Consider the following 27540-nt stretch of genomic DNA (forward strand, 5'->3'; position numbering starts at 1 on the left):
GTCCAGCATTGTTTACTGCCTCTCACAAGTCACAACAATAATCTGTTCATTATAACTACTGTACATCCTCAACTGTTTTCCGTTTTTCCTTCTTGAAACACAAAGTTGCACAATAACACGCAGGTGAGTGTCAGTCATACCTGAAGGTGAACACTGTGTTACACCAGCAGGAAGATTACCCCGGGTGTTGCGTCATGGGTGTGGGTGGAGTGAGCCATGGCTGAAACCCTTCACAATGACTTACCCCGCCTGAAGCACACCCACGGCCATGAACCAGGCCGTGCCCTCGCTAATGTTCCTGTACATGCCTCCTCTCATGACCTATACCTGATCCCATGTCCCTGGTCATATCCCTACACGTACCTGCCCTAAGTCTTTACCCTCGTACACCCAGGCTGTGGGTGGGCCAGGTAACAAGTGCACCTCCCACAGGACGACCAAACTCAGAGCTCCTTCACTCTCACCTCCAGCAGGACATCCTAATTTACGTTGTGCACCAACACACATATACCCACTATCTCACCATAATTCTCCACTAAGGATCATTCAATATATATGTATTGATTGGTGTACTTTAATAAACACAATAGATCATCGATTTTAAATTTACAAAAAAGTCTATGATAGGAAAGGGTCTATTTTATTCTCCATAAAAATATCTAAAACTATATATTTCATGGTCTAAAAACAATCAATTGCTTCTCCAAGAAAACTTTCATTTTACGTTCCACAAACTATTTATTCCTTTAATAAACACTAAGACTAAAACCTTCAAGTAACATTTAATATTTCCCAAGTTTGCTTTATTTATTCTCCTGTACAACATTTCCTCACCATAACTTTCACTTTCTGGTCTTGAGGCACAAACGGAGCACCTGGGGGGCTGGGGGGGTGAATGACCAGTGTAACCTTCAACCTCCACCTGACCTCAACATCTGCCTTATCAAACAACTTTCTTGGGCTGTGTTGACCTCATATGATGGTGGCTTAAAAAACATAGAGCCTCAAGTAACTGGTCACAGGATGTTTACTTCAACTCCCATCTGTCACCTTGGTATACAGTGCCACCTAGGTACAGGATACACAACCACTGCCAAAGTCAACACACGCTGGGTTAGGTTTCTTCCTCACTGGTATTTAAATATGTTACCTGAGGCTTCTACGGTGTTGCCAGATTATGATGGCCACTTCTCCTTCCTTATCTCCTTCTTTCCTCCCTCTCTCACATAAATCCATCATTAATTAGTCTCGATCTCACCTAACCTGTTCAACACCGGTGATATGAACTCTATACCAGTCCTTCAGCTCAACACCAGGCCCAACACCACCATCACCCACTCAACACCAGGTGAGGGGAACGAGTACCGACACACTCACACCTTCCCCTCACAAGGCCTTCACTCACTGACTCAACTCTCCCTGCCTTCTCCCCTCTTAGTTTTACCTGGCGCCTGCGTCTCTCCCCTCACCACCCATCCATCGCCCCTCCCCCTCCTTCCTCCTCATCCATCTACCACTCTCACTCTTTATCTACCCCTACATACCCCCCCCATCCTCTTTCTCTACCCCCATCCATCCACCCATCACCCACAACCAGACCAAAATATTACACACACACACTAACAACTACCTCAACAACCTTTTATAACTGTAACTGATAAATGTCACTTCTGTTTTTGCTTCATCACCTCAGCAGCCAGACAGAGGAGCCTACATAGTGTGTCCAGACGATCACACTCACTTAACCAGTCCAGCTGTCGTAAAAAAAATGAACAAGAAGTATAAGTAGTAAGTATGAATATAAGTAGATCAAGAGACGTTAAGTAGACTAGGAGACGTAAACACACCAAGAAGATAGTTGAGTGTGTTCCTTCGCCACCACGACACCATAATATAACCAGGTGGTGTGAAGGTGTCCAGTATAATAATAAAACTTACACAGCCTAACTACTCTACTGCTACATCGTATTTTGGCACTGCCATATCCGGACGGACGGACGGACGGATGGACGGACGGACGGACGGACGGATTGGTGCAATCCTTACACCCTTTTTATCATGCTTACGCAATGTAAAAAAGGCATAAAAGAAAACCAAGAGCATAAAAGTGACTAAAACTGGCTTCTTCACGCGCTAAATGTATCCAACAGCCAGGTAAAACACAAAACACGTATATTTGGGCTCATTAATTGTAGCCAAAGGTAGGGAGGAAAACAGGCAGACACGTGAGGAGGAGGAGGTGAGGAAGGGGGGGGGGTGCGTGGCGGTGACAGGACGGCAGGACACGAGTGGGCGAGGAGGACACCACCACCACCACTGACGTAAGGCAGAGAGAGAGGAGGGGGGCGTGGAAGAGCAGCAGGTGAGAGTAACAGTATCCGGGAGGAGGCGAGGCGGGGAAGGAGTTGCGTGACCACACAATTCCTCGGTTAAGTACACCCAAGAGGCCCACCACCACCTCCACCACCACCCCCTCCCTCCTACTCCCCCAGTCAAGGATTTCAATACTGAATGTGTTCCCTCCCACGCCCTCCCTCCCCCACGCTCTCCTCTCCCACGCCCCCCTTCACCACGCTCTCCTCTCCCACGCCCCCCTTCACCACGCTCTCCTCTCCCACGCCCTCATCTTCCCACGCGGCCCCCACGCCTCGCCAGGGTTACCCCCTCCCGTACGAGCACCTGGTCACGTTTACCTCTCCTGAGTCTTACCTGTGCACCACCTGCCTCAGTCCTCCCCACCCTACGCCACAGCCCGTAACACACCCACTAGTGCCCCACCACCACCCAGCACCGTGGCTCTTTCAACAGGAGGCTTCTGTGTGGCCAGCGTGATGGCAACGACAGACACAGCTGGTGGTATAGGTTAGGTTAGGTTAATACCCTTATCAGACTAACACCTCTTCTCATAATACTCATGTGACGTCATCCACCAGCAGGTAAATGTGCTGCTATGTTAATGAGATTCTTCATCACATAAACATCATCTGAGAGAGAGAGAGAGAGAGAGAGAGCACCGTGACCCCCGTGGTGTGGTCAGTCACAGGCGGAGGAAGGTCAGGGTCCACCAGACTCATTAAGTGCCTTCTGGGTGTGACTGTAGGCCTTAACCCAACACGGTTACCTACTCTATCACAACTACAACTACTACTACAACTTACTACTGCTACTACCACGCCGCCAGTGACCCAGCGACTTGCCTCTTAACCAATCAGACATATCCCTCGGGGCGACACAGTGAGGCAGAGTTTGGATAGTACACAGGTAGGGACAGGACACGTGTATGGGTAAACACAACAGAATAATGGTCAGGACTGACAACAGGTGTGGGCAGGGCGTGAACAAAGCATCCGAAAGGTCATAGCTCGGAGGCAGGAACAACACGAGGGCGGCGCCGACGAAGTATTACCCCCAGAGAAGACACACCCTCGCCCTCTCCTCCCCCAAACACAGAACAAAGGAAATCCACCGACCCAATACCATCACTCAACCGCAATTCTTAACTTCAGTCTATCACCACCAACACACTCCAACCTAAAATACACGTGCTGGTCATCTCTTGTCCACACTCACTCGCTCTATCACCCTAACACCACAACGCACCTTCTTGAAACGGAACTCTTTAACATCTGTCATACTCCTCCATGGAAATATGGTGTAAGATCTTGCCCTTCACAGGTGTCCTCAGCCGGGAGTGGTCAGGGACACAGGTGTAGCACATCACCCTGAACTTTTAAAGCTCCCTGCAGTGCACTTTACATAGGTCCTGCCTTCACCCTAGCCAGGCGTACACCGCTAAACAGCAAAAAAAAAAAAAATTATCAGTTGGACTTGTGTGGGCTGTTTGTTTACGAGGTGTGTGTCGACCATCCCGTCCAGCTGACACAAGGTCGTCACCGTCACGAGTGTATGATGTATGGGCCTACCTGACGCGGTAATACTCAAGCGTGCGTGTAACCCTCCTTCCCTCTCTATCCATCTGGCCATTCTTCAACCCTAGCAAACATCCATATATCCATCTACCCGACCATCCATCCATCAAGCCATCAATTTAACAATACAATGATCTATCCTTTCTTCAACTAAGTAACAATCTTCTTATTTATTCGCCTCCGCCTTTCATCTCCCCCTTCTTCTTTTTCACTGCATCTTCCTCTTCTCCATTCTCCTTCGTCGTTATCTACACTCTTCTTCTTTTTGTCCTTTCTTCCTCAATTTATCCCTTCTCCTTCTACAAATTTTCTTCAATTTTCAAGTATAACCGTTATATTTTTTCCCCATTAAGAGCGGACCAAGTTTTTGTTATGGACCGGGAGCCACACAACAGCAGGTCCCTCAGCCACGTCTCATGCCCTCACCCTCGTCGGCAACATCGTAGTTGTTAATAAGACTGGTCCCACAACTCTCTCTCTCTTTTCTACTGTCACCTTTTCTCTTCTACCATCTCCCCTTCTTTTTTCTCTTCTCGTCTAGTCCCCTCTCCCTCTCTCTTTCTTCTCTTCCTCTCGTCTAGTCCCCTCTCTCTCGTGTACCCAACAACGCCAGGTGGTAGTATCGCTAACTCCAGCACCCCTCTCCACAAAAAAAAAACAATTGAAAACAAACTTTGGCTGAGCTGTGACCAGTGGACCACAGTGGCAGATCGTGATGACGGACGGACGGACGGACACACACCTCCACTGGTGACGTGTTGATAAGGATAACTACACAGTCTCTCCAGCCTCTCGCACCTTCCTACATTATATGCATGAACTGACTGACTATGTCTCACCCTCCATCTACCCATGTCCGCCTACCTGCTTGCTTGCCTACTTCCCTCCCTCCCCATTACCCACATCATAGGCAATACCTCCGATCTCAACAGTCCCCAACTAATTACGACAACACCTGATAAACACCGCCACCATCACCCATCCCCCTCAGCAAGACAACCCCCACCTCCCCTCCCCCAACACATTAGAGCCAGCATCACCCCCACAACTCTCACCCTCCCCCACACCAGAGCATCACCAGTACGCCCTGTTCGCGTCTTATCACTGCAGGAAGTTTCAACAGATATTATGAACCACCAAGCATTCTCCTCCGCTCCCCCAAGTCTGTTTAAAAGTGCACTCGTATAGTCAATACGTGCAGTACCTAACCGAACTTAACGTAACCATAACGCTGGGTTCCTATACGACTGGAGCTATTTCAACTTTGGGCTCATTGAAACTAGATCCCCCCAAAGAAAAAAAATAGCCAGGGTTTGGTTATGTTGGGGCCTATTAGGTCTGGGGAGGGGCAATTGAGCTAGTAGTCAATATCAGAAGGGCGGTATCACGACGCTGCAGATAGTGGTATGACAGCCAGCCAGGTGTCATGGGACGAGAAGTGAAGCATCTTGCCAACCAACCAACCAGCCAGTCAGTCAGCAGGGAGTTAGACCAATCACGAGGCCTGACACTCAAAGGTCAGCAGCTGATTCATCCTCATGGGCGTCAACACCTTTTACTAAACACTTTATAGACCAGTAAATAATGAACACACGGGAGCGATTATGTCTCAAGATCTTATATTTCCTCAGTTAAATTCATACAACTTTCAATTTCCCCCCTGTATGGTTACCTGAGAGTTCTACCTTATCTACCTCACCTCATCTACCTACCTACCTCACCTCATCTACCTACCTACCTCACCTCATCTACCTCACCTCATCTACCTACCTACCTCACCTCATCTACCTCACCTCACTACCTACTTCACTTACCGATCATAATTACGTCAGAGAACAACAGTGAAGTCTCACCTGGTGGACGAGTTCCCTCAAGGTGTGACACAAACATGGCCGCCAAATGACGTCAATTACATAATGAGATCTCACCTTTACCTGCTGACTCATCCCGTTAGAAGATGACACCATTAGCAAGTGGTTAACGTTACAAAAGGGTGAGTGTATCAACGAATGACATCACAAGTGTGTCTCTCTAGGTGGTCGGTCAGTGTTTGGTTACCGTGATGGTGCACACACACACACACACACACACACACACACACACACACACACGAAAGGGTTAGTTTCATCGAGGACAAAAAATGTTCTTCCAAGGCTCAAGCACCTAACCTAACCTCCCCACCACCACAACCACACCTCCACCACCACAATTAACTATATCAACCACCATAGTTAAGCTATCGGTCAACAGATGCCATCAACAACCCACAAATACCAATTAAAAGAAAAAACAGTAACTGGTAACTGTGTCAGAGGCGTGAGTGTCGGGGTAATAAAATGCTATACTCTACCTCCCTCCCCTCCTCCCCAACCCAGTCAGCTGTTTGGGTTTCACCAGCTGGTAAAAGTAAACACTGGCGCCAAGCTTATCCATACTTGAAGCTTACTGGAGGAAATTTGCGTCTTGGGAAACACGTATTGCAGGGAAACAAATACCTGGAGTTGAAAAGGTTTATACAGGTGTGTGTAAACAAGTATATTGTCATTCGGTTACGTTATTAGTGTGGAATATTATCATCCTTCTTGAGATTATTATTATCACAAAACCTCTCTATATACTTCCTCCTCCACCCCCTCAAGCCGAATTACCCCCCCGGCATCCTTCCTTACCTACAAAACCAGCATTACCTCCCCCCCCTCCCCCCTCACTACCCCTCCTCAAAAGCAAGCTCTACACAAGAGTTCCCACAGTACCCCCCTCCCCCGAGTTCATTTTTGCCTGAAGGAGGGAAAAAAGTGGGTCGCCTCGTAGGTACGTCGGCTCACTCAGGTAAATTAAGTTTACCTTGAGAGTCAGGTGCGTCAGGTGAGTGTCTCTGGTGGGAGGGAGAGTGTTTAAAGGGGCGAGAGACAGAGAGAGAGAGAAAAAAAGAGAGAGAATGAGAGAAAAGAAGAGTCAGGTGCGTGTCTCTGGTGGGAGGGAGAGTGTTTAAAGGGGCGAGAGAGAGAGAGAGAGAGAGAGAGAAAAGAAGAGTCGGGGGTGTTTCTCTGGAGGGAGGGAGAGTGTTTAAAGGGGCGAGAGAGAGAGAGAGAGAAAAAGAGAGAGAATGAGAGAAAAGAAGAGTCGGGGGTGTTTCTCTGGAGGGAGGGAGAGTGTTTAAAGGGGTGAGAGACAGAGGAGTAGAGACGGGAGAGAGAGAGAGAGGGCTCTCTCTCAATATTAAGAATATCATCAGTCTGGACAAGGGGCCGACGCGCCAGACCGCTATGACTCCAGAATGAAGGTTTGAAGAGGATGGCCCAGGGCGTCCCACAGCACACACCCTGGCCACGACTACTACAGGAGGAGCCCACAGCACACACCCTGGCCACGACTACTACAGGAGGAGCCCACAGCACACACCCTGGCCACGACTACTACAGGAGGAGCCCACAGCACACACCCTGGCCACGACTACTACAGGAGGAGCCCACAGCACACCCTGGACTACTACAGGAGGAGCCCACAGCACACACCCTGGCCACGACTACTACAGGAGGAGCCCACAGCACACACCCTGGCCACGACTACTACAGGAGGAGCCCACAGCACACACCCTGGCTACAACTACTACAGGAGGAGTCCACAGCACACACCCTGGCCACGACTACTACAGGAGGAGCCCACAGCACACACCCTGGCTGCGACTACTACAGGAGAGTGAAAGAAAATGAGAGAGAGAGAGAGAGAAAGAGAGAGAGATCCACCCACCTATACCAGTAGACAAAATAAGAACTGACAGGCGTTAATGACCACGACCTTCCGGATACAAATTTAAACGTTTCAAGACGATCATCCCAAAACGTTTGGCAGCTGGACCACCCACACCTACACAAAGACGTACCATAACTAAGAGATCAAGGAGTTTGGTAAAGTTGTATCTATCTATTTATCTATCTATTCATCTATCTATTTATCTATCTACGGGAGAAGATTTAAAGATGACTATACTGAAGACAGAGACAGACAAATAATCAGAAAACACAACAAACACATCAACATATGTGACGTGAGAGAGAGCTATCGTGTGTGTGTGTGTGTTGGGAGAGAGGTGGTGGTGGTGGGGGGAGGGGATGGGGAGGAGGGGAAAGGTTACATTTACAGGTCAGGTATTATATAATCACCACACCTGGATGACCATTAAACCCCTCAACCTAACCTAACCTCTAACACCAGATCACTCGGGGAGCATCACCTGTACAGCCCTCACACTTTATTAACAAACTAATTAAGCCTCAGACCAGGTAAACAGCACACTAACGAGATAATTACCTACATCTAAAATAGTTCAGGATGGTCAGGAGGCTAATTAAATAGAACATTATGAAGATATTATATATAAAGGCAGGTGGCCGGGAAGTTCTGACAGTGGGAGTTAAACTTTATATATTCAACAACTTTCTCGCTGACAGTGTGAAACAAATTAACGGAGGCTATTTATATATCAGAGGAGGGGTGTGTGGGGGTGGGGGGAGGGGGAGACTCTTCAGGTGATGCTAACTGTGTCTGCTGACCTAGGTGACTCAGCTCTTCAGAACACTCAATCTTCATCATCCAACACTGATCATCTTATATTTACACACACACACACACACACTCAAGGGCGGTTGGGCGTGACTGGCCTCTCCAACCATCGCCACACTTTCAGCACCTATAAACAACTTTCCCAAACTGAACTATGATATACCTCGCCTCTTGTTCACAGCTCATTACTCATGCCTAAATAACTTTCTCCCGTGTGAGTAAAACCTTCTTAATTAACAGGTAAGGTAATTTATATAAACACACACACACAATATAAAATATCCCAGAAAAAGGTATTGAACAGTTAACTTGTATTTTGGAAAGTTATATAAACATACCAAAGTAAAACAAACAAACAAACAAACAACCAGTGCACTAAACAGGAAGGGGTGATGGGGGGGAGTCAGCGAGGGCAGCAACTGGTGCAGAGAGTAAACACAAGCGGCCCTCACACACCTCCTAACGGGACCACAACATTGTCTCCCAACACGTTAAGACTCAAGGCGTTTTATACAGTATATTTTGATGTTAATTATTTCTCAATTGTCTCATCATCGGTCTCCCACCGTTTGGAATGAGTGAGTGAGTGAGTGTATCTAGTGATGCTACGGGTGTATCTGGTAGTGTTGTTTGGTATGAGGGTGTAGACGGCCTTGGTTACCACAGTGTGTTGGTGGTGTGGCAGACGTCTCCGAATGTGTGTGCCTGACCGGGCGGCCCTGATACTGCGCGTCCATCCGTCCAGTGGGAAAGAGGATGATGCGTGGGAGGGAGGGAGAGTAACAGCACCAGACAGGCGGACCGACGGTATAGTCAGAAAACGGGAGGTACACAGTTGGAGGTACACAGGTAGAGGTACACAGTTGGAGGTACACAGTTGGAGGTACACAGGTGGAGGTACACAGTTGGAGGTACACAGGTGGAGGTACACAGTTGGAGGTACACAGGTGGAGGTACACAGGTAGAGGTACACAGTTGGAGGTACACAGGTGGAGGTACACAGGTGGAGGTACACAGGTGGAGGTACACAGTTGGAGGTACACAGGTGGAGGTACACAGTTGGAGGTACACAGGTGGAGGTACTCACCGATGGCCTGGGTGTAGAGTTTGAGGGCCTCCCGGTAGTCCTTGTTCTTGTACAGTTCGTTGCCTTCATTTTTCTTTCGCTCCGCCAACCTGCAACACCAAGACAACAACACTTTTATTAGTCACACCCAACACCTCTACAGTACACCCATCTATAACACTCACTCACACTTATTCAACTAACTCACTCACTCACTCACTCAACTCGCCCACTCACTCACACACGCTTATTTAACTCCCCCACTCACTCACTCGGTTAAAAACTCTACAATTACATATTTATTAATGAAAGCTTTAACACAAGACAGTTATCAACACACAGACCTCGACAACGGACAGACAAACATTCACCGCCGGAAGTCCTATTGACGTCACCACTAACCCCCCCCCCGCCCCCCCATACTTCCTTTGCTTTAAATTTAACATGAAAGAAAGTATTACGTCACATTGGTTACTAATTTAATGAACATCCATTAAGTAAATCACGTTGACATGTTCTTAAGATCTCCAAAAACAGGAGGAAGTTTACGGTTAGAAAATATGAAAGACTCGGACTATTGTGTCACAGGTGAGGTGAATGAGCCAGGTAGGTACGTTCTCACACCTCAGCCAGACATTGATTGGTTGGAAATCGTTAACGTCATGGCTCTAAACACAGATTCTTACAATGTCAACTCAACCTAACCTAATCCTCCTCCTAGGACAGGTTAATGTGCATAAGACTACAGTAGTTTAAGTTAGATTAGATTAGGTTAAGTCTGGTTAATTCACCAAACCCAAAGATGACGTCACGTGCTCCTACCAATAACAGGGTGGCTGACGGGAGCTCTCTCTAGTCGCATACATCCGGGACTGAGCAGGTCTTACACTGTTTTGTTGGTGTTATTACAAAGCACAAAATCATCAAAAACAACCACCACTAAAACAACATGCTACAATAGTTATTAAAGTACTCATAACCCCTCCCCAGTCACAACCTTCACAACATTATAACCCAAACCTTCCTCAAGTGGTCCTGTTCTTGGGCACGTCTCCCGGCAGACCGTCACGCCACTAACACGTCTTACTTCAATTAGAACAACAGGCCTCAGTATGTCCACAAGTTTCCTTTCTTCTACCAAAACAACCCAAATTACTGCAGACTTCAGAATAAGTTACAACATAAAACTACTGTTACTACTACTACTACTACTACTACTACCAGTCACCCCAACCCACTCATAAAGTCAGTCACACTCCAAGGTCTCCAGTAGAGCCAGTCAGTGTTGTTACCTAAACACGGGGTCAGTCAAGTAAGTGTGGAAGGTCTTCAACAACCGCTTGAGTCTCAGTAACGGCCAATACCGCAGCAGGTCACTCGGGGTCAAATTAAGGGTTAATAGAGGTCGTCGAGGAAAGTTGGTAGTCAGTTTGGGCGGCGGGGTCAGGCTGGAGGTCACGTTTCGGGGCAAGTTAATGGTGCGAAAGCGAGAGGGCAGTTTGATGCGGGGAGCAGAGGACAGTTTATCCGCCAATCTAGCTCTGGAGGGGAGTCTGAGCGCCAGCTGTATACGAGGTCTGGAAGGCAGTTTGATACGACGTCTTGAAGCCAAACGGATTCGTAGTCTGTAAGGCAGTTTTAAGCGAGGTTTCGAGGGCAGTTTGATTCGAGTTCTGGAGGGCAGTTTCAAACGAGGTCTGGAGGCGAGCCTCATGCGTAGTGTATAGGGCAGTTTGACTCGACCTCTGGAAGGAAATTTCAAGCGAGGTCTGGGGGGGAGTGTGACGCGTGGGAGGGGAGGGAACCTGGGGGAGTCGTGGACCACACCACCTGGGGAACCACACCACCAGCCTGGCCATCCCCACGCCCCTTGAGATTTCTCCCGGCACTCCCCTCCCTCGCCCGCTGGCACCACACACTTGCTCCTCAATGCCGCCAACTCAGACGACACTTTCCCTTGCAACAATGAACACGTCAACAAAGAATACAGTTTAGCAGCACCACTATGATAGGCACCATCACCACAGCTGGGACACGAACACTTGTCCTCAGCAGCCAGCTTGTCAGTGCCACACTGTGGGAGCCCCGTTAAACATAACCACCCACACCACCACCACCTCCCTGGCTCCCGGCATGTCTCACCCTCTCCCATCACCTCCACGGGCGCCTCTTTACTAACAGGTTTATCTATACCTTCGCTTTCCAGAGTTGCTAGACCTCTCCATTGTGAAGCACGAGTGTCGCCTCCGGCTGTGGTCTCCTGACTGTGCTCGGGCTGCAGCTCACAGACGGATGACGCTGCTGACACAGGCTGAGATAGACATATCCCTGAAACGTCCTGTGGTGACAGGGACCCAAGGTCTTTCTGTGTGACGTCACCCTCTCGTCTACGTTTGGTAGTCTTTCTGTTGCCTTCAAGCATCCTGTCAAGAGTTGCCATACTTCCGTAGCTGCCATGCAGGTCATCGTCAAGCGTGGGGAGGTGCCAAGACGCCCATGATGCTGGCGTCTTGAGCCATTGGTAGTAGTGGGTGAGGGAACTACCGGGTAACCACGACGTCCATAGTCTGTTGTCGACGTCCTGAGCGTCCGTCGTCACAGTGTACGTCACCCACACCATCGCCACGGTGTACTACACTACCAACACACACACAAACTTTTCCATAATACGATAATAAAACACTCGAGTCCTACATGTTGTGATACGCCTCAACCGATTTTTTTCTCTTTCTAAAACTGAAGACGTCAAGGCAGGAAGCGTCCCCCAGGCCTCTCTCTACTGAGGGATCACCCGCCCGGGGTTGACTACACAGGCACAGCGGTGGAACCAGTGTTGCAGGTGTCTCGGGTGTTAAGGGGAGGACAGGTGTGTACAGCTGTGAGGAGGAGGGGAAGCAGACGGAGGTGTCGGAGCCAGTGATCGTGAGAGCGCCGCGCGGCACACTGGACCGCCGCCACCACCGCCAGGCTTGTCAAGCTGAGACGCGCCTACACTTCCCTCCCACGCCTTCACCACCACCAACACCACCTACAGCCTTCACCACCACAACCTACAGCCTTCACCACCACAACCTACAGCCCTCACCACCACAACCTACAGCCTTCATCACCACAACCTACAGCCTTCACCACCACAACCTACAGCCTTCATCACCACAACCTACAGCCCTCACCACCACAACCTACAGCGTTCACCACCACAACCTACAGCCTTCATCACCACCACATGAAGATGATGGTGATGACGGAAGAGCAACCTGGAAAAGATGGGAGAGAAAGGAAAAGAGGAGGAAGAGAAGAAAGAGGAGGATGGGAAGAGGAGGCGAATGAAGGAGGTGAATAACTAATTAACCAGGTGAGAGCCACACCTGGTTACCTGATGACTACAGGTCTCCCCCCGACAACACTCCCTCACCCCCTCCAGCCTTATTCATACCTGGATTTACCTGTTGGGGGGAGAGAGACAGTAGAGGGAAGGTAGAAAGACGTAAAAAGAAGAAAGTGGGAACAAAATAAGGTGGAAGGAGGAGTGAGAGAAGGAGGGAGAGGGGGGGGGGAGAGGAGGAGGAGGAGGCGTGTGGGTCAGGAAGTAGGGTAAGGAGGAAGGAAGGAAATGAGGTAAATAGGTAGATGTAATGGGGAAGGATGGAGCGGTTAGCGACTGGCACCACCACCACCAGCTGCTGACACACACACACACACACACACACACGTATATAGTCCCTCTTACCACTATTTTCAGAGATATTTAACTTAAGATTCCGGAAACGTGAAGAGGCAAGGAGTCGTCACGTCCACCTGGCGGCCTCCCTCACCCCAACACAGCGCCAAAAACACATAGACCTACACACTCATTACTACCACTACCTTCACCATAAGCACCACTATTATCACCACCTCTAACATCACCACCTTCATCATCACATTCCTCCTCTCACCTAAAAATATATCACAACTCAGGGCAAGGCTCGTCACCACACTCACGCCTAGAAATAAATAATTGACTTCGGCTCTCTCTCTCTCTCTCTCTCTCTCTCTCTCTCTCTCTCTCTCTCTCTCTCTCTCATCAGCATCTAAAAACACCAGAAAATTTGGTGATCTTGCCTCACCACACAGAGCCAAGTGACACTACCACCACACCACACTACACCACCTCATTACCTCCACCACATCACTACTTCCTCCACCACACCACACCACTACACCACATCCCTACCTCCTCCACCACACCACCAGTGCCACTTTATATTTACGTCACACCCGCCTACTTTTTTTTCTCTCTTAACAACCATTACTGCCACGCCACACCGCTATTTTTGATGGGGAGAAGGGGGGGATGAAAGAAGGGGATAGGGGGAGGGAGGGGATGGGGGAGGGGGATGGGGGGGAGGAGGGGATGGGGAGGAGGGGATGGGGGGAGAGGGGATGGGGGGGAGGAGGGGATGGGGAGGAGGAGGGGGAGGGGGGATGGAGGAGGAGGAGGGGATGGGGAGGGAGGGATGGGGGGAGGAGGAAGGATGGGGGAGAAGGGGATGGGGGAGAAGGGGATGAGGGAGAAGGGGATGAGGGAGGAGGGGATGGAAGGGGAGAAGGAAATGGGAGGGGGGTGCTGTTAAATTAATTTTGTCGCATGTGAGAGCGCAGGGCTAGTTAAACAATTTATATCCGTCAATATGTTAGTCAATCGCTTGCCTCCTCCACACACACACACACACACACACACACACACCTCATTTATCAACTTTCTCACAACTGAAAGAATCCTCCGAGTCATCACTAGCTGTCTATAGGTACATCACTGTCAACCAGGAACTATACTGACACTCAGACGGGAAGAGAAAAACTAACAGACAGAAGTATGGACAGTGTAGTGATTATACCCCCACTGTACAAGGCGGGGGACAAGAGGGAAGTGAAAGAATATTATCAACAAAAAAACTGACCATTATTCATTAACTCAGCATGTACGTCTTGATCTATAGTTCAACGGTGGTGGGGGGGTGAGTGGAAGAGGTGAGTGGTGGGGGTGAGTGGTGGGGGGTGAGTGGTGGGGGTGAGGGTGGGGGGTGAAGAAAATGTGGTCATGATAAGTAGGAAGTGTTAAGACTGGTAATGGTGGTGGTGGCAGGTTGGCGGTGAGTACCAAGTGTTTTTTTAACAGTACACATGGGGAGACAGTCAGTCAGACCACACCAGCCTGTTTCATCACCTCCTCCCTCCACCATCACAAACTTCTCTCCCTCACTGCCTCTAACCCTCACAAGGACACAGACGACCTCCACACGTCAACCATTAAGGCACCACACCTCTTGCCCTCTATCACCAGCGACCACGTTAGGTTAGGTTAGTTCTGGAGGTTTTGTTGTTTGTTTGACTGATGCTCTACCACCACCACCACCCAGCCCACCTCACCACCACCACCACCCAGCCCACCCCACCACCCACCACCACCCAGCCCACCTCACCACCACCACCACCCAACTCCACCTCACCACCACCACCCAACCCAGCCCACTCACCACCACCACCCACCTCACCTCACCACCACCACCCAGCCCACCTCACCACCACCACCCAACCCAGCCCACCTCACCACCACCTACACTATCTCCTCAACACTCAGGTAAGGAGCCACACGAGGTTCCCACAGTTAATCACTATTAATTATCTCTTTAATCCCAGGTAAACAACTCGCCGCCACTACCACCACCTGTTGCTACCTGCTAAATGTGGGACGACGCTGGCGAACGCCCCCCCCCCTCCACTCCGCCTCCTTCCCTGCCTGCCACACCCTCTACCACCTACTTTGCCACCCCTTCTACCATCACCTTAACCACTCCCTGTCACCCCTCTATCACACCCCCCACCACCTAACTCTAACATGGGTGGGAGACGACCTCAACACACAACCATTGAGAAGGGAACACCTGCCATCTACCAGGTGTTGGGTTTGGGAGGGGCTTATACCTTCCAATATGACCAAGAGTGTCAGGCTCCGGGAAGGTGAGAGGGGGGCAGAGGGGCAGAGGGGGAGAGGGGGAGGGAAGAGGGAGACGGGAGAGGGAGTGCAGAAGGTAGGTCGAGGTAACAATGGGGCCAGCGAGTGATGTCACCGCAACCACAGCTACCATCACCAACCACTAACAATCAACCAGACACTAATACCCAATCAATAAACCAGCCAGGTACACCAACTCACACAGACAGACAATAACACTCACCAGTCATCACCAAGACACTGACACTCACCAGTCATCACCAAGACACTGACACACTCACCAGTCATCACCAAGACACTGACACCTCAACAGTCATCACCAAGGCACTGACACACTCAACAGTCACCACATGACACTGACACACCAGTCATCACCAAGACACTGACACACTCACCAGTCATCACCAAGACACTGACACACTCACCAGTCATCACCAAGACACTGACACACTCACCAGTCATCACCAAGACACTGACACACTCACCAGTCATCACCAAGACACTGACACTCACCAGTCATCACCAAGACACTGACACACTCACCAGTCATCACCAAGGCACTGACACACTCAACAGTCATCACCAAGGCACTGACACACTCAACAGTCATCACCAACAATGATGACTTACAACAGAGATAAAATTACACATAAAGAAAAAGTTCGGCAAAATAATGGTGACTTGGCGATCATGGACCGGACACACACACACACACACACACACACACACACACACACACACACACACATCAGCCAGGGTAGAAGAGATATAACATAAACACGAGGTAAAATGTGTGAATCTTTGTGTTGAATCTTAATGTGTGAATCTTAGTGTGTGAATCTTAATGTGTGAATCTTAGTGTGTGAATCTTAATGTGTGAATCTTAATGTGTGAATCTTAATGTGCGAATCTTAATGTGTGAATCTTAATGTGTGAATCTTAATGTGTGAATCTTAATGTGTGAATCTTAATGTGTGAATCTTAGTGTGTGAATCTTAATGTGTGAATCTTAATGTGTGAATCTTAATGTGTGAATCTTAGTGTGTGAATCTTAATGTGTGAATCTTAGTGTGTGAATCTTAGTGTGTGAATCTTAGCAAGACTTACTGAAGAATATTGTATAAGAGACGACAAGGCTGGCAAGTTAAAGTGGGGATTCCATCCATCTACACCTCTCCCCCTCCACCACCAGTACCACCCTCACCACCACCACCACCACCACCTCCAGTACCACCCTCACCACCACCACCACCACCACCTCAGTACCACCCCCCTCACCACCACACCACCCCCCCTCACCACCACCACCACTGATTTTCACACCAGTACCACCCATACCATCACCCCCACACTACCACCCTCCCCAGCAGTAGCGAGAGGTCAACAAGACACCCGTGACGTAGGTGAGGCAACACGAGGTCAAACCTAAGAACATGTATTGTACGTGTCATATTTCTGATGACAATTGTGAGGTAATAATTATGTCCTGTGGTAAAAAAAGACGAGTTACATAAACCCTTAAGAAAAAACACAGATAAAACAATGTGTCTTGACGAGTAACAAGGACAAGCCAACACGTCCTTAAGTAAAACAAGGCCAAACCAGTGAGAGAAGAATAAAACCAACATTAAAACTAAATTAAGAAGACACTGGAGAGAGAGAGAGAGAGAGAGAGAGAGCACCTGGGGCCCTGAGACGAGATAGTGAAGTATAGCTCCGCCTCACACCTGGTCAACCAATGTTTACTGTTTATGCTTGGCAAGGTTTGTTATTGTTCCACTTTCCTCTATTACCTCCATCTACCCCCCACCTGCACCACCACGCCCTCCCTCCACCGCCGACGTGCCAACACCACCAGCAGGAGCCGATGGAGAGGAACACCGTAAACTAACTCAGAGGTTCTCCCCACAACACATACCTGGCGGTCCACCACACACCTTGATCAGGTAGATAGCGTCACACACACACACACACACACCTCGCCGCCACTCAAACATTAAACTACCTCATTAAGTTCAAAGGTGTTACTGCTGAGTGAAGGTTTATTACACTAAATACCTCACAGGTGTAGACGAGCACAATACTCATTAACAAGAGTCTAGTTAGGTCCAGGTGATGCATAAACTTGACCATTATCGTCAGGTGTCTTAATAGTGGAGGTGTGTTTACGTCTTCCTCACTCAGGTAAACACACTCGTCTTGTTGAGGAGTGACATATTGACTACAAGAATCCTAACCGAACCTAACCTAACCTACCAGAAATTTAACGTAAACAAACTTACTCTAATCCAACCTAACTTAATCTAATCTGACCTCACCTAACCTAGCTTTTCAGTCCTTAATGGCCCCGATTCCATACAACAAATACAGATCTGATTAGCATATTAGGTTATGGCCTATTAGAACCGTAGTCTATTAAGCGTGGGCCCGTTAGAACTTAAAGGGAGGAGAGGTTGGGTGTGTCGATATAATCCTCAACAGAATAACATAGTCACCGCTAAATGGTTAAGTTACCGCTCAAACTACGACGTTTTCTGTCACACTTAAGATACGTAATATACAGATTCCTGCCACTGGTCATGATTAAGACACGTATTGAACTGGTACCAAATACTGGCTGACCAAAATGACCATGCAATTACAAAGGAACTTCTCGATAATAACACCACGATATTAGACACACACTAACCTAGTACACACGGAACACCTAATAAAACACCTAGCCGCCAGGACACACTACACCTCCCACCTGGTCCCCTTCTGCTGGTATGCACTAATGAACAACGTCTACTATTGGCTGATTAAGAATAAACTTTATGATTAACTGTATTTTGTCAGCTATAAACATGGAGATATTTCAAAGGACTTTTATAACTCATTAATGGCCGCCATCAATTTAGAACTTTAAAAGAGCTTGAAATAAAAGTAATGTTTAATTTTTCTCTCGTTTCTGTGGTTTACGAGGTAGCCAATCAGATGCCGTCGGTCGTTCATTTAAACTACACCATTACAAGCAAGATAATCTTACACCTCGAGTTGTTAAAGATAAGAAATACTGACTACTCATAACAACAACAACAATAATAATAATAGCAATAATAATAATAATAATAATAATAATAATAATAATAATAATAATAATAATAATAATAATAACAATAATAATAATAATAGCAACAATAACAACACCAACAACACCAACAACAACAATAATAATAATAATAATAACTAAAACTAATATAAATAGTAATAATAGTAATAATAATAATAATAATCAGTGGTACATTGGTGAGTTAGTGGCCATTATACGGTATACTCACTTAAGAGTACTATTTCTACGTCAATTTGGTCGCCAACTTTCGTATTGCTTTCAGTGAGTGAGTCAGGCGCGTTCTCACATCACCAGTTACCGGGAGGAGTAGTTCTCACATCACCAGTTGCCGGGAGGAGAAATTCTAACATCACCAGTTGCCGGGAGGAGAAATTCTAACATCACCAGTTGCCGGGAGGAGAAATTCTTACATCACCAGTTACCGGGAGTAGTTGTCACATCACCAGTTACCGGGAGGAGTAGTTCTCACGTCACCAGTTAACGGGAGGAGAAATTCTAACATCACCAGTTGCCGGGAGGAAAAATTCTTACATCACCAGTTACCGGGAGGAGTACTGGTAGTTCTCACATGACACGGAAGGGTGGGTGGCACAGGCTGACACACTCCCACCAGTAAAATGTCCCCCTGGAAACGTTCCAAGACGAGGAGGCGAGAACGTTTATATAGTGTAGCCAGATTGGGTCCGTGGCGTCAGCTGTGTGCACGTGTTGCCCCACATAACTCTGTGTGTGTGTGTGTGTGTGTTCAACTATGCCATACCAACTGCCAAGACGAGGAGGAGGTGGGCGTTGGAGTGGAAAGATGGTGGGGGATGTTGGAGGAGGAGGAGGGGATAAGACATAGTAATGCAAGGGAGAGACAAGAATGGATACTTGAGGGAGGCAGAGATGGAGGAGAGGAGATGGATGATTGATTGATAGATAGATAGATATAGATAGATAGACAGATATATAGTTAGATCACACACACACACACACACACACACACACACACACACACAACAGGTCTAATAAGAGATGTTGTCGCCTTACCAAAAACACTGAAATTAAAAAGTTGTTTTGTACATAATTCTTATTCTGGTTAACTGGATGAGGACACCATTCTCCTGAAACAATGACGCTCACAAACACCATCTTATCGTTAACAACTACTACCCAATGTTACCTGCAGCAGTGCAGTAGAGCAGCCAAAGTTGTGGCGTGAACATTAGTAGGTCACAAAGCACACATGCTCCCAACACTACTACTACTACATGTACGGTATTAGTACAGTTAATGCGGAGACAAACAAGACTCGGCGGTGTTAGAGGGTCGGGGACCACACACTCAACAGTACCGGCGACGGGAGGCGTCAATGCTGTGGTCGTAAGCGGCGTCGGTAAGGTAGAGCAGCGCCTCCTGTCCTAAGTCGTCCTCCAGGGGTTCAGGGGAGTGGCTGGTGGGTCTCCTGGCGGCCAGGCTACTGAACGATGACGGTCTAGGTCGAGTCAGTAGATGGGGCGGAATCTCTATCTCCACTCCGTATTTCGAGTTGGCCGAGTGGGCCCGACGCCGAGATCTTGACCTCTGTCTACTCTGAGGCCTCGAGCCTTCCCGAGGCACCGAGGACGTGTCGCGACTCCTGTGGGAGCCCGAGGGTGGCAGCGGCGACGGAGGCGGCTTACCCATGTCGCAGGATGACGCGGCACTAGCAGGCCTATAGGGAGGGTCATCCTGAAACTGTCCTGACCACCGGCAGTCAGTGGTGGGTGTGTCCTGGAGGTGGGCGAAGCTGCTCGTGTCTTTCGGGCAGCCCACAGGAGACTCAGGATAGGGCTGGTGGCACCACGACCCTCCCATGCCCCAGCGTCCACCCAAACACGACATGACGTCTGCCAGGAGGGACTGGTGCTGCTGCTGGTGCTGGTGCAGGTGGTGGATGTGCTGCTGGTGTAGGTGCTGGTGGTGCTCCCACATGGTCTTGTGCCACTCCCAGGCGGTAGTGTGTTGATCCCACCCCGGGACACCTTGTTGTTGTTGTTGTTGTTGTTGAGCGTCGCTGGAGCCACCCGACGGAGCCGCCTCAGGATAGGTCTCCCTCTGGTCATGAAAGTGTGGGGTTGGAGACAATGGGTGAACCTCTTCCGGAATGAATTCCTCCTCCATGGTGGAACACTCTGCCGGGTCGTGGTACACCAGCGGCGAGGACTGTGGTGCCTCGCTCTCCTCAGCTGCCTCATCGAGGTTGACATCAATGAAACACTTGGGCAGATCTGTGGAGACAGTTTCCTCCTCCCATTCACCGTTGTCATCGTCAGCCTCACCGCCGAGGGTCCAGACGCCAGACAGACGGCGCTTCTCTATCGTAGGTTCGCTGGACTCTCCCTCGTCACTCACGGTGTCTCCATTTTCCTCAACCTCGGGGACAGGTAATGGAGGATCATCTTCCTTCAGGTTCTCATATTCAGGTTCATACACTCGTTCCTCGGGAGTAGCACTGAGGTAGACCTTACCGTAGTAGTCGGCGCTGGAGGCACTGGACCTCAAGTCGGAGTCTGTGGTGGCCCAGCAGGGGGTGGCGTGCACCAGGCCACTCTCCCTCTTTCTTGAGTCTTGAGAACTGAGGGAATCCAGGTAACGACCGCGGAAAGTCGGCACGCTAGAGCTGGAGATACTGGAGTCTGTGCCCGCCACGCAGGGCTCAGCGTGCGCCACACCAGCCTCATCTTCCTCCTCCTCCGCCTCACACACAGTAGACGATAAAGTTTCTGAATCACAAGTCGAGGGACAATTTTCAGGAGAGTCAGATTTTCTCGACTCATCTAAAGTTTTAACATCACTACACAAGTCATACTCGTCACAATCACTGTCTGTATCATCACCGTCATGTATAGACGTGGAGGATATCACGTCTTCATCTTCTGTCCGAACACGTATCTTTATCTCCCCCTCGGACAGACTGACGTCCACATCACAGTTTAGGTCTCCACTGATGGTTCTGGAGATGTTGGTGACGCTGTCCTTCACCTTCGCCGGTGTGGCAGATGGTGGCCGGGAGTCAGTGTCACCAGTTTCCTGAAGGGGTGAAAGGGGCTCGTACTGAGGACAAGTGACGAACGAATAGCGAGCTGTCACGTCGTCGTAAAGCGACTTGGGGCGGTCGTAGACGGACCCGGCGGCGCTGTAGTAGAAAGACGTCGACTCGGATGCGACAGATTCTGCTGACGGTGAGTTTGAGAGGCGGCCCTCGTGTGAGCCGTCACCCGAGCTGTCCTCCCAAGTGTCCTCCGCCTGGGGTCTTCTCCAGCGAGTCGGGGACGAGGGCAACGACCCTCCTGACGTGGCAGGCGACTGGGACGTCCTGCGTGCCCGAGATGACTGTGGCGGCGTCGTGGGTAGAGAGGGTGGTCGGGCACGTCGCCGGCGACCAGGTGTGCTGCTGCCACCTGAGTCAGGGCCAGAAGAACCCACGGAATTGTTTCTCTTGGTGCCGCCTCCGCCCTCCGCTCGACACCTTTCATCACTGTAATTCCCACCACGACTTCCATTCATCTCCCCGCCGCCCCGTGTCGGGTCTCTGGTATGTGTCGGTACGTTTTCTTTATCTCCTTTCAAGCCACTGTTGTCTCTCCCTGAGCCACTACTATGTCCCTCTACCACCTCTCGGCCGCCGCTCCCACCACTGCCTCTCCCCGACTCAGTATTACGGTCATGTCTCCTCGTTGAGTCCCCGTACGGCGTGCCGCTATTCCTTCCCGACCCACTGTCCTGTTTCTGGGTCCTCGTGCCGCCTCCGCCTGACCCACTGTCAGGTGCTCCAGCTGACCTTGACCTTGTGTGTCGACTCCAGTAGCTCTCTGACCCGTGGCTGAGACTGCTTGATCTCGTAAATAAAGGGGAGGTCCCTACTCCACCCGCGTCCTGTTTATTGTCACAGATCTTGTCCAGGCTGGTGGTAATTCCCTGCTTTCCAAACGAATGTTTTTCGTGGAAGGTCAAATTTTCATAGGAGACCTGTGGGGGTGGGTGTTCGGCGGGGTGGTCGGCGGTGGTGGGTAGGTTGCACCGGAAGTTCCTTTCTACTGACTGTGAGTTTGGCTCCCGGCCACGCCTCACTCGTGGACTAGCTCGCGGACTCTCAACACGATGGCCGCCCCTCTCGTTACTCCCGCCACTTATAATTGTTTTACTTGGGGATTCTTCGGTGTTTTTTCGACGAGTGGGTGGTGTGGGCGCAACGACGCTATCTGATGAATCATGGCTATTCTTGCGGGCGCGTCGTGGGTGTGGGCTTGGAAGAGGAACACCGTCATTGAGAGTGGCGTATTGTGAGCCACTCCCGCCGCTATGTTTAGTGGAGCCTCGCACCTGTATTACCTCACTTATAACCGAGGCTGCCACGTCAGGCCTGCCACTACCCTCGCCACCTGACGACGCTGTAGCTCGGTCTATCCGAGAATCCTGTGAACCAGAGTCCCTACACTCGCCCCCAGTGGGTGTCGGGGCGCGGCACACCTGGGGACGATCGGGATGCAAGACTGTAGTGCTCACCTCCTTCAACAGCCGCCCAGCATCATGCTCCTTCTTCACTCTCTCCTCCTTACAGTCACCTGTTGTGCCCAGACCCCTGAACCGAGGCGCTGCTGAACCAATGGCATTCAGGATACCAGAGAAATATTTCCTGGGTTTGGACTTGGACTTGCTTTTTGAGCTGCTCTTGTTGGACTTCTTGGTTGGTTCATCACCCACAAGCTTCGCGTTTTCTATATCGATGTTAGAAACTTTAAATTCGCGAGCCAGGAGTCTAGGGAAGTGTGGGGCTGCGGGGTGAGCATCGCCGATGTTGTACTCTGATATACAAGTGTTGGTGGTGGGGAAGGAGTTGAGGAAGGAAGGAGGTTGCTTCTGTCTCCCGCCCTGGCTGCCACAGTACTGGGGCGGCCCAAGCACTAGCTCACTCTTTTGCACCGTCGCCCCACCACCACACTGTTTGTTGTCCCCGCGGGGCGGACACAGTGTCTGGCTGTCGCTCTGCTCCCCACCACTCACCGGCACTTCGAGGACTGTCCGCTGTGTCGCCTGAGCAAATTTACGGTCGTTGCCGGTGCCCACCTGAACACGATGCAGGTGAAACTCATTACCAAACACCTTGACCGAGGTAGAGCTGCTAGTGCTCGAGTCCTGCCGCCCGGTACCGTGGCCCGTGGGCAGCGGGACTGATTTCCTAGACGACTTGTACTTGGGTTTAGATCTGGGGTGACAACAACTGCTTGTGCCGCTGGACGAGGACAAAGTGTCGGTACTCGCCCTCCACTCTGATGACGTTCGCTCATTCCTCCTCACAGAGTCCACACTGGAGGAGCGCCTCGAGGGACCCGCTTCAAGCAGCGTCTTCATCCTCTGGTTGCCTTGACTCACTAAACCGTCACTGGCCTGTTGACCACCGCCTCTAAGGTTAAACCCACCACTTCGTTCTATGTTCTGGTAGGTGCGACTGTCGTTACACTTACTGGGGGGTTTTCCCCAAGACCCCATGCAAGGCTGTTCCTTCACACGTGGGTGCTGTGAGGGCAGGGCAAAGGAAGGCTGGTGTTCTGTGGTGGGTCCTATGGTTGGCTTCAGGTCCTTGTCCGGGCTGGGCTTCTGGGTCAGATGTGATGCAAGATGAATGCTGAGGTTACTTCGATTCATCTCGCTGTTTTCCTCCTGCACTCTGTCAACATCCGGATGTTTGGTGTAACCTTCTGCAGCTCCTGCCGTCACAGTTGGTCCTTCCCGGTCATCAGGTGTAGCCGCAGGTGTGTTAGTCTGGCCGCGTGTGCTATCTCCCGTGTTTACACTCGTCCTCTCCCCTTCGCCCACTTGAACAGCGTCTTCCTTTTCCTGTCCCGATTTATATTCGCTGTGAGGCCCCTTGTTCTCCCCTGCCTCACTTGGCAAGCCCCTCACTCCTGACGTAGCCGAAGGTTCACAAGACACAGGTTTTGTTGCCTCTAGTTCCTCAGTTGCTATCCCTTCCCTCAGGATGCTGAGGGCGTTCTTGATGATACTAGCGTTGAGGATGGATTGGGACTCGTGTGTGGCAGAGTGGTGAACGACGAGGCCCTGACTAAGAACTCTGTGGGTCCTCTCCGTCGTGCTGTCGTCCACACTGCCGCCCCCATCTACACTGCTCCCTCTACCAACACCACGCCCACCACCACCGCCTTCACCCTCTGATTCTACGCCCACTTTCCCGACAGTTTTACGGACACACTCGCACACCACTTCCTTGCACCCAGTCTTCTCTATAGCAGCTTTAAATTTACCATTAACAAACTCTAACTTGTCCACACGACCAGTGAACACATGGTCGCCTACCTCCTCTTTGTCAGGAGTGCTGCTGGCTGGGTGAGGCGCCTCCCCACCACCACCCACTCGCGCTCTCTCATTATTTTTGTTAGTGTGGCCATTAACTCGGGAGGGGCGCCTCTTCCTCTCTAGGTCCTGCTGAGGGAACTGTAGCAGCTTGTGTTGTTTAACCTTCCGGAGACCGAGCCTGAGGCGAGAGAGCTTGGTCTCGTCAACACTACACGACTTGCGGGTCTGGTAGCCACACACCGGCGAGTGTTTATATGGGGTGGCGTGGGCGGCCGCCTCCCCTCCTCCCCGCCCTATCACGCCACCACCCTCGCCCTGCCACCACCAGACCCGCCCACCGCCGTTCTTGGTGCCATTGAAGCCGCCTCTGCCACTGTTGACAGCACCATCTTTACCCAGAGGCGCCGCCGCTGCAGCAGCTTGTCCCAGTTGTTGCCCCTGCAGCCTGGCCTTGACGTCACTGGTGAGTCGTACGTCTGGCGCGCTCCGCCAGCGGCGCCACGCCTGGCCCAGGGTGTCTCTGTCGCTGGGCTCCACGTCAGCCTCGTACCCCTGGGAGTCGTCCGTGAACCAGGAGTTGCTCTCGTCTGTGTCACAGTACGTCGTGTCGTCGATACTGGGGCTCCCACAGTCCGCTACTTTCTCCACGTTGTCGTTGTCATCAACTTCATCTTCAGAGGACGATGACGATGATAAAGAACCCGAAGTCGAAGATGACGAAGACGATGAATCATGAAGGTCGACAGCTTTACGACCGATGAAGAGGTTGTCAGCGGTCCTGGACTTCTTGGTGGACGCGGGCAGGGGGTTAATCTTCTCCGAGACCTTCTCCTCCAGGTCAGAGAGCGGTGCGGGCTCCTTGAAGTACTCCTCCACCACTTGCTTCACAAAAGCCTCGTCCTCGTGCCATGTCTTGCGTTCACCAGGCAGCGGCGACGCGATCTTCCTCAGCCTGGATAACAAGTCACCTGGCCCAGGCTGCCCCTCCTTGTTGTCCCTCAACACCTCACACGACACGGCCTGGTACTTCAGCTGAGACTTCTCCACGAAGATAAAACTATCGTCTGTCACGCTGGTCTTACCACCACCAACACTACCACCACCTCTACCAACACTACCACCACCTCTACCAACACTACCACCAACAATACTACTACCACCACCACCACCACCACCACCACCATACAAAGCAGAATTAAGAGAATTTAGTCTGGCGCTAACCCCAAGAGCTGCTACTCCCCGGCGCCTCATATTCCCACCACCATAGTTACCAAAGCTGGGTCTGCCTCCAGCACCTGGAGAGGCAGTTACGGCCCGACACCCACAGGTGAGACTCTCACAGCTGACGGCCCTCGTGTGGCCGAGGGAGTGACGCTTCAGGTGCTCCACGCCCTCATACCCACCGTAAGAGTCGCCGCCGGAGGTCTCACCCACGCTGTCGTCCAGGCTGCTCAGATGCATACATGAGAGTGATGCCCACCTGTAGCGGCTCTTCCGCTGGCGGTGGCGCGGACCCACGCCGTCCCAGGACCTCTTCTGGCCCTTCCTGTCCCCACACTCCCTGGGGTTGATGCCCATCTCTTCCTGCAGAGGCCGCTCTTCATGCTTCACTACCTCCTGCTGCTGCTGCAGGTGGGCCTGGTGCACCGAGTGCTGGGGCAGCTGCGCGGGCGTCATATTCTCGTCGTATTCGTCGTCGCCGTCCTCCTCGTAGTCACACTCCAGGGTGGGTGAGTGTGGACGGAGCAAGAGACGATGCACAAGCCGCCTGGGCAGCGAGATATGGTGGGCGTGCTGATGGGAGGTACACGTGCCGTAGTAGAGTGGCTGCTGATCCGCAGGGGGCGGCGCCTCAAACCTGGTCTTCTTCTTGGGTGTGAGTGTAATGCGGAATGGCTGCGTCTTGGAGCGCCACTGAACGTTCACCCGGTACTGACCAGGCTTGAGGGTGATGGTGAACTTCTTAGTGCTGCTATGAGGATGCTGGTGATCTGGTCCCGGCTGGTGCCCAAGCTCCTCTTCTTCTACGAAATATTGTTGCTGCTCAAACTGCTGCTCCTGTTCTGGCTGCTGCTGAGGGTGGTGGTGGTACTCCTGGCCAGGGTGTGGAGGGTGGAGGAGGGTCGGCGATGGACCTCCTACAAACTGGGAATCCTGGTAGTGGTGGGGCTGTGAGGGCGGGATGTTGACCTCAGCGTAGTGCTGACCTCGCCCCCTGACACTGCCCTTCCCACGAGAGCCAACTGAACCGTTGACGACGGGAGCCCCGCGACCTTTACTGTTATTCTTATTGTTACAGAAAGTCTTGGCCTTGGGGAAGTGTCTAAACAGGTAAGACTTGAGATGCCTTTTCTCGTAACTCTTATGTTGTCCTTGAAAGAGGTGAGAAGGCTGACCGTTCACCTGGCCCTTGAAAATGTCATCGTATTTAGGAGGCTGGTCAAGGGACTCCCGATAATGGGTGGCGGTGTTGGGGCGGTGGGTGGCAGGAAGGTTTGGGTGGTCGGCCTGTACACCTGGGGTCACCCCGACG

At 50.8% G+C, this 27540-nt stretch overlaps 1 protein-coding gene across 1 annotated transcript in view; it reads right to left on the reverse strand.

Annotated features, from left to right (window-relative positions):
* Window positions 1-26478, reverse strand: part of LOC121857229 — a 39405-nt gene extending 12927 nt beyond the window's left edge. The window contains exons 1-2 of the mRNA XM_042353197.1: window positions 20005-26478; window positions 9580-9668 (exon numbers count right to left, since the gene is read on the reverse strand). Coding sequence (XP_042209131.1) covers window positions 9580-9668; window positions 20005-26468 — 6553 coding nt within the window. The 5' untranslated portion in view covers window positions 26469-26478. The remainder of the gene's footprint in view (window positions 1-9579; window positions 9669-20004) is intronic.
* Between the last annotated feature and the right edge of the window lie 1062 nt (window positions 26479-27540).

Source organism: Homarus americanus, unplaced genomic scaffold (genome assembly GCF_018991925.1).
Source record: "Homarus americanus isolate GMGI-L3 unplaced genomic scaffold, GMGI_Hamer_2.0 scaffold20465, whole genome shotgun sequence".
Taxonomy (NCBI): Eukaryota; Metazoa; Arthropoda; class Malacostraca; order Decapoda; family Nephropidae; genus Homarus; species Homarus americanus.